This window comes from Abrus precatorius, unplaced genomic scaffold, assembly GCF_003935025.1.
Source record: "Abrus precatorius isolate BTA unplaced genomic scaffold, Abrus_2018 Scaffold7, whole genome shotgun sequence".
NCBI classification, from domain to species: Eukaryota; Viridiplantae; Streptophyta; class Magnoliopsida; order Fabales; family Fabaceae; genus Abrus; species Abrus precatorius.
The window spans coordinates 11480961-11489213 of NW_020874417.1; the positions used below are offsets into that span (position 1 = coordinate 11480961).

The window sequence follows — 8253 nt, forward strand, 5'->3', positions numbered from 1 at the left end:
AACTATAATGTAAATCATTAAAAATATTTCATTTGTAAACGAAGTATTTGAATTTAAATTTTAATTATGATTAATGTTAAAAGAAAATTTAAGATAACATAAAATATACATAAATCTCTTATAATTTTTTATACAATCAAAGGCAATGTCAATCACACATTGATGTTGCAAAAATTTGTACGGTAAAATGAAGAAATGATTAATTATTTAAATTTTTTAAAATTAGAAATATGACTTAAGAAAATTTAAAATATAAAATTAATTTCATTTAATGAATGGAATAAATATATTTAAATTTTTAAAAATAAAACAACAAATAAAAAATAAAGATAAAAAAGTAAAATTATTTAATAAAATGATTAAAATTTTTGATAAATTTATATTGTATAGAATCTAAGGTAACGTTGGTATACATAGATTTTAACAATTTATAATGCATAAAGGTAGAGTCATTATACATTAGCATTATAAATTATTGTGTTAATAAAATAAATTCTATTTAAATTGATTGATTAGTAAAATAGTAATTATAGAGAATATATTTTGATTGATTATTAAGATAATTAAAATATTAATAACATATGATAAATTAATATTGCCTAAAGCCTCGGTAACATAAGTACACGTACACTTTATCAATTTATAACATATGACAGTAGAGAAGTTACACGTTAATGTTATAAATTGATGCAATTATATTATTTATTCCTTGATCATAATATAAAATAAATTTATGAAACATATATATATATATATATATATATATATTTCATATTCATTAAATAAATAAAAACAAACACGAATATAAAATCAAATTATTTCAATATTCTGAATTTACACAAAATAATAAAATAATAAAAAAATACTAAGAATAAACAACTCAAGAATAAATTAATTAATTAGACAAGCAAAAATTCAATAATTATTATGAATTTTTATTATTATTTTATTTATCTCCTATTACTTTTAGTGAGAAGGGGTACATCTGTAATTAAAAATAAAAAGAAAATCTAAAATAATAAAAATAGATGTTAACATCGTAATTTAAAATAAAATACCACAAATTATTTAAAGATAAAAAAAAAAGTGAGATGATTTTATTAAAATAATTTAAAAGTACATAAATAAATAAATGGATAGAAACTGGAAATAGGGAAATAAATAAATAAATATTCATTGTTTTATATTTTTTTTAAACTTAAAATACCCTTCCGTTTAAACAGTGGGCTACCTAAGCCCAAAAGAAACAAAATAACATAATCGAAATAATAATAAATGAATAATAATAATAAAATAAAAAAAAAAGGAACCGAAAGTAAGATTTGGAAATGTACTGGCATGGTAACCGTACTGCAAAATGTTAACAGATGTGTGCTTTCTCCTCCTTCATTGTTCTTTTTTGTTGTATTTTGTTCCAAAGATCTTTTTTCCTTTTTTTTTGGATCTCTTAAAAGAAAAAATTTCTAAACAAATTTATAGTTGCTAAAATTTTCTTCTTCCGAAAGTTCTTTTAGATCATCTCTAAACAATGCTTTATTTATTTTTTATTCATCTGAAAACTTGTTCTCTCTTTTTTTTAAAATTATTTTTTTACTTTCTTCCATCAAATTTCTAAAAAAAAACTCTCTTCGAATTTTTTATTTGAGTTCTTTATACTCCTTTCAATCTCACGTTTTTAGAATTTTATAAGATGCCAAATTTTTTAGCTTTTTTCTTTTTTATGCTTAAAATAGATTTTTGATATTGGGTTTAAGTTTGTATAGTGCAAGTTTCTTGGGATCGATCCTTTTCAAAAATTTTATTTTTTTATAAAACAATTTTATTATTTTATTATTTATATATTTTTAAAAGATAGAGGCAAAAAATTTGTTTTCACAATGTATTAAAATAGAAACAATTCATTTATAAAATTTTGATTAAATAGAAATCATTCATACACATCAGAAAATGAAATGAAATTATGGGCTATGTTTAGTAAAACATGTTGGTTGTGTTTAAATAAAATCAATCGATAAAATAAACTAAACATTATTTTGACCTATTTAATAAAAATAGCTAAATTATAATTTATAACTTATAAGTTGATAAACTGGTTGAAAACTTATATGTGAAATCTTATATTTTATAATTAGTTAATTAAATTAAAATTATTTAGTAAAATTAGTTAAAATATATTAAATGACTGAAAAATAAGTAACATTATAATTGAACAAAGAAAAATTTTATTTTTAAATAATAATATAAATAAAATAAAATAATTAAAACTATAAATTAAATGCTAATTTAATAAATTTTTTAAAAACTAACTTTTAAAATAAAATAGCTCTTTCTTTTTTACAATTATCAAATAGTACGAACCTTTTTTTCAAATATTAAATTATGAGCTATAAGCTCTGGAACACAAGTTTTCAAACTGCATAACTCCAATATTTTTTCATTTCTTAAGGGAAAAATTTTAAAAATTAAATTAGTAAATATCATATTGCATTACTTTATTTTAACAGAATATATATTTTTAAAATATAAAAATATTAAAACTTTAAATATTATACCTACAAATATATAAATTATATAAAATAATATTAAATGATGTAAATGTTTTAGCTTAATATTACTAATAAATGTAAGTATCTTTTGAACGAGTGTTGGTTTAGGTGGGATTAGATTAGGTTGCTAGTTGCTGCTGATACCTGATCAATTCAGCGAACTTTGATGTTGACTAAAGAAAAAATTATCTTTCATATATTTTAAAGGTAAATTTTGTGTTACTCTTAAAAAATTTTAAGGTAGCATAGATGAAAAATTCTAATCAATAGATACATATTTAAATAATAAATTATTATATTTATTATATTTAAATGAACTGAACAGTAATTAAGTTTTTTTTTAAAAATAAGACGTAATTAAAATTAAATAAATTAAAATTTAAAAATAAAATAATAATATTATATGTATATTTTTATATTCTTAATTCTATTATTATTAATATTTAATTATTATATTAATATATTATGTTATAATTTTTTATTTATAATAAATAAAAATTATATTCTATTCAAAATTTAAAATATCTATACACATGTTTAAATAATAAATTTATTTAATAATAAATTATTATATTTACTACATTTAAACAAGTTAAAAAATAGTTAAGTTTTTAAACAAAAATAAAATGCAATTAAAACTATACGAACTAAAATTTTAAAATAAAATAATAATATTATATTAATATATTTTTTATATTTTTAATTCTATTATTATTAATATTTAATTATTATGTTATATATATTATGTTATAATTTCTTTATTTATAATAAATAAAAATTACTTAAATATAAATTATATTTTATTTAAAACTAAATTTATTAAAAAATGATAGAAAAAAAAATTTAATATACAATATATATATATAATAATAGAATCATGTAGTAAATAATATAATTTTAAATAAATTATATATAATATTTTTTCAATTTGTCATTGGTATAAATTTTTTTGATTTCTGTAGTAAAAAATAAAATTAAGATACAGCACAGCACACACCTTATTTCAAATGCTGCAGAGAATAATTATTAATTAGTGTTTGGCCATCATGTGTCCAATACCATTTACCTGTGATTTCCGTCAAAATCCCTTTTTATTTTTTTTTAATTTATTATGTATCCAATCTAGAATATGAAGAAATTGTTTCCTTCAAAGCTAGTACAAATTTTTTTGATACCAAACAGAACCACTTACTATTCAGAGTTCATACTATAAATAAGAGCGATAAGATGCACCAAAGTTGCTAAAAAGAACATGGCTTTCAACAAGATTGGTTTCAGCAGCACACACACGTTTGTTTTTTCCTTTTATTATGGTTTTAGGACAATTGGTTCCTTAATTTAAGTGCTTAGCAAGAGGAAAGCTAGACTCCAATCATATTACTCGTTGAGTCCTTTTTTTTACTTTATTTAAAAATAAAAATGAAGGAAATAAATAAACTATTAATTATAATGTTTTTATATTTTAGAAATTAAAAAAAATTTCAAATAAGTCACTACTTTCATTATCTATTTATATAAAATTAATTGTGATAATTATTATATGTATTAGAAAATATAAAATACTCTCTTAATTTAAAAGCATAGCAAAAATTATGATACTGTAAATTTGAGAGATTATTAAATATTCTCTTTAAATAAATTTTTATAATTTCTTTATTATTTTATAAATTAAAGTATATTTATATTTTTAAAATAAACTAGTAATTTTACTAAGTATTCATGTGTGCAGGTGCAATTCTTCTGGGAGACAATAATATGAAAAAAGTGGATGCTAAAATTTGCCCACAAATATGCTACGATGCGGCTTACATGACTTGCCCATCTTCAGGTGATAAGCACCTCGCTCCAAGATGCAACTGCTTCTTGAAAGCTTTTCTCTTGTTATGGATTCCAATAAGTTGAATGCAACAGCTGAACGTTGTGTCTTTAGCTTCATTCTCTTTCTTTTTCCTTTTTCTTTTTCAATTTGATAATATAGACCCTCATACTACGTACAGATCACACAAGTCATGGAACAATTTATCGATCATCATTCAAACATAACTGGCAAAGAAAACAGCTCCTCAGACAGTTGTTTTTGGCTTATTCTTCCTGCTGTGATTATTATAAGAGAAAATGATATATATAAATATTGTATTTCTAAAATCATTAAGTAGATAGTGAATCTTTGAGAGAGAGCAATCGTCCATATTTAAGAGAGCGGTTAAAACGAACCGCTCTTTGTCTGGAATTGATATCCCATCTCTTTCCCTTATATTGAAAATCTAGTAAGTTAGTTTAGATTAAGCCAACCCCATCTCAAGATCGAGGTGAGACCGATCCAAAGATCCTAACCCTCAGAGGATGAAGTAACGGGAAATAATGATAATGGTAAACCAGATTGATGATTCGAAGTGAGGGACAAGCCTGTGGTCGCAATGCCGCCTCCACTCCAGCCTATCCTAGGCTTTTTATAAATCAACTTTCACTGCCATATACCCCACCCGTCCTTTATTTTTATGCATTGAGTGGATTAATTATGGTACTAGGATAGCATTATCCATCCCTATTCTCCCCGGAACGAAGCTTGTGTCTGCATGGGCGAAATGAGCTTGTCAAGGTTTTTATTACTTATATTTTATTTTTTATAAGGAATGGTCTTATCCTGTTGACACAACTCCCAAACACCCTGAGAAGTGAGAGAGAGCATGCTTTATGTTATGAGATACATATCTTAAAGTATGAATTATGTACATATCAGAGTCAGCATCATTTTTATCACAATATTATCAGGTAAGGTGGGTAAACTACAAGATGCTGTGTATGTTAGAGATAGATGCATATGGAGTCTGGACTAATATTTTAGAAAAAAGAGAAAACAACATTGATTTTACACTTTGATGGTTAGTTAGCAAATATGCGTTTGGAGCAATGTATGCTAACATGATTTAGTGTATTTGTGAAGTGATTTTTGTTATGCTTGAATATTGGTGATAAAAATCACATTTTCAATGTGCAATTACCAAAAGGAGTATGCTTCTTCTGAACACAAGAAAATGTTATTGACATTGTCATGGTGAAAGGATGACTAACATCTTATTTGAGGATTATAATTTTCGTTCCCTATTTGTTAGAGTGATATGATGAATTGTAGAAAAGAATCAATAGAATTGATAAGTGTCCATTATATTGTCATCCATTCCTGAGAAGTTTTTTCATCAGTCTTCCTGACTCTTTATCTTTATATAAAAAGGAAGTTACTAAACAAAGAAATGTAACCTCAAGGAAGTATGTACTACAAGAATACCAAAAATTTACTCTCATTCTTGAGTAAATCATAAAATTTCTATTTTTATGTGTTTAACATTGCTTTGCAAACTTGCATTGCAAGCGACCCAATTTGCATTTCAAAATTAGATTGGTAGCATGATACATTTTGATTAACCCCAAATTAATGTTTCTAACATGAAATTGTATTGACAGATGGCTGTCAGGAAGTGCCTTGAAACAAGTGGCGATGTTTGGTTGCCCTTCCATTGACAAAAGTAGTGTCATTCCTGCCAAAAGACTGCGAAAATTTTTTGAGGTTTCAGAAAACACTGTAAGATATAGCATGCATGAAGAGTACTTTCATTATGTTATTTTCTAGTTTATATATACCTATGTTATTTATAATTTTTGTTTATACCAGGTTTGCAGTGAATGTTCGCTACGACAATTGTGCAAGTTTGCCAATCAAAATGTTTGGAAATGTAACACCAATAATTTGGATTTGGAAGTAGTTATGAAGGTTATTACTGCATATGCTATAGAGTTTGTGCATCCCCAGTTGGTAGTGCCTAATGAAGTAAACAAGTCAGTGAGTCAATTGCTAGAGGAGGTTGTGAAACTTAGTCAAACCACATGAAATTGTTTCTGGTAGAACTAACAATTTGTTTAACATTTTCTCACAAATATCTGTGACATTGCTGAGATACTCATCACATGAGGTGAGATTCGCGATATCAGGCGTTGCAGACTATTTTTTTAGATTACATAACGAATGCTTAAGGCATAACTTGAAAGTTGTTATTGGTTGTTTTAAAATCACTTTCTCTGTCACTTAAGCGTCCAACAATGCTATTATTTTTAGCTATTATTTTTAGATTTTACATGAGATTATAAGGCTTTCATGTGTTGAATAGTGTGATATATGAATGAAACTCGCTTAAGTATGATACTACTACTAATATGATAACAACATCAATATTATTACAATTGTATAATGATGGCAATTCACCATCAATAGCTGGTACATAAACTTTTTATGTGATGGTAATAGATTGTATATTCTGGTAATGGTGTTGATCACTTAAGCGAGTTTAAAACTCGCTTAAGCGAGAATGAAACTGCATCCTGCAGTTTCTGCCAGAACTGCAGGCGATCCGGATCTCAAATCAAACCATTCTTGCTAAGACACCAGGCTGCCTATATATATGACCTCCGTACATTCCCTACAACCACAGGCACTTACTCTATCCAAAGAAATATGACTTGCCACTCATCAGAAATTTTAAAATCCAGAGGTAGATAATGTAGTTGAGTTCACTTTTTTCACCAGAGCATCATTTGAAAACTAATAAGCTTGTGCAACAAGAATAGTAATCTCAAAAAATAGTCTGCAACGCTTGATATCACGAATTCCATCTCATGTGATGAGTATCTTAGCAATGTCACAGATATTTGTGAGAAAATGTTAAAACAAATTATTAGTTCTACCAAAAGCAATTTCATGTGGTTTGACTAAGTTTCACAACCTCTTTCAACAATTGACTCACTCACTTGTTTACTTCATCAGGCACTACTAGCTGGGGATGCAAAAACTCTATAGCATATGCAGTAATAACCTTCGTAACTACTTCTAAATCTAAATTATTGGTGTTGCATTTTCAAATATTTTGATTTGCAAACTTGCACGATTGTCGCAGCGAACATTCACTGCAAACCTGGTGTAAACAAAAATTATAAATAACATAGGTATATATAAGCTAGAAAACAACACAGTGAAAGTACTCTTCATGCATGCTATGCCTTACAGTGTTTTCTAGAACCTTAAAAAATTTTCGCAGTCTTTTAGCAGGAATGACACTACTTCTGTCAATGGAGGGGCAACCAAACATCGCTACTTGCTTCAAGGCACTTCCTGACAGCCATCTGTCAATACAATTTCATGTTAGAAACACTAATTTGGGGGAAATCAAAATGTACCATGCTGCCAATCTAATTTTGAAATGCAAATTAGGTCGCTTGCAATGCAAGTTTGCAAGGTAATGTCAGACACATAAAAATAGAAATTTTATGATTTCCTCAAGAATGGGAGTAAATTTTTGGTATTCTTGTAGTACATACTTCCTTGAGGTTACATTTCTTTGTTTAGTAACTTTCTCTTTATATAAAGGTAAGGAGTCAGGAAGACTGAAAAAACTTCTCAGGAATGGATGACAATATAATGGACACTTATCAATTCTATTGATTCTTTTCTACAATCCATCATATAACTCTAACAAATAGGAAACGGAAATCATAATCCTCAAATAAGATGTTAGTCATCCTTTCACCATGACAATGTCAATAACATTTTCTTGTGTTCGGAAGAAGCATACTTCTTTTGGTAATTGCACATTGGAAATGTGATTTTTATCACTAATATTCAAGCATAACAAAAATCACTTCACAAATACACTAAATC

The 8253-nt window shown here is 25.8% G+C and overlaps 1 protein-coding gene across 1 annotated transcript; it reads left to right on the forward strand.

Annotated features, from left to right (window-relative positions):
* Window positions 1-5131: 5131 nt before the first annotated feature.
* LOC113871476 lies at window positions 5132-6432 on the forward strand. The gene is made up of 3 exons (XM_027508573.1): window positions 5132-5145; window positions 6009-6126; window positions 6217-6432. Exons 1-3 carry the CDS (start codon window positions 5132-5134, stop codon window positions 6430-6432), a joined length of 348 nt encoding a protein of 115 aa, XP_027364374.1.
* Window positions 6433-8253: the final 1821 nt, after the last annotated feature.

What these genes read in the sequence shown, in the direction of transcription:
- LOC113871476 (XM_027508573.1), top strand. An exon ending in TTGAGGTTTCAGAAAACACT is followed by an intron (nt 6,127 to 6,216) that starts GTAAGATATAGC and finishes TGTTTATACCAG; the next exon opens with GTTTGCAGTGAATGTTCGCT.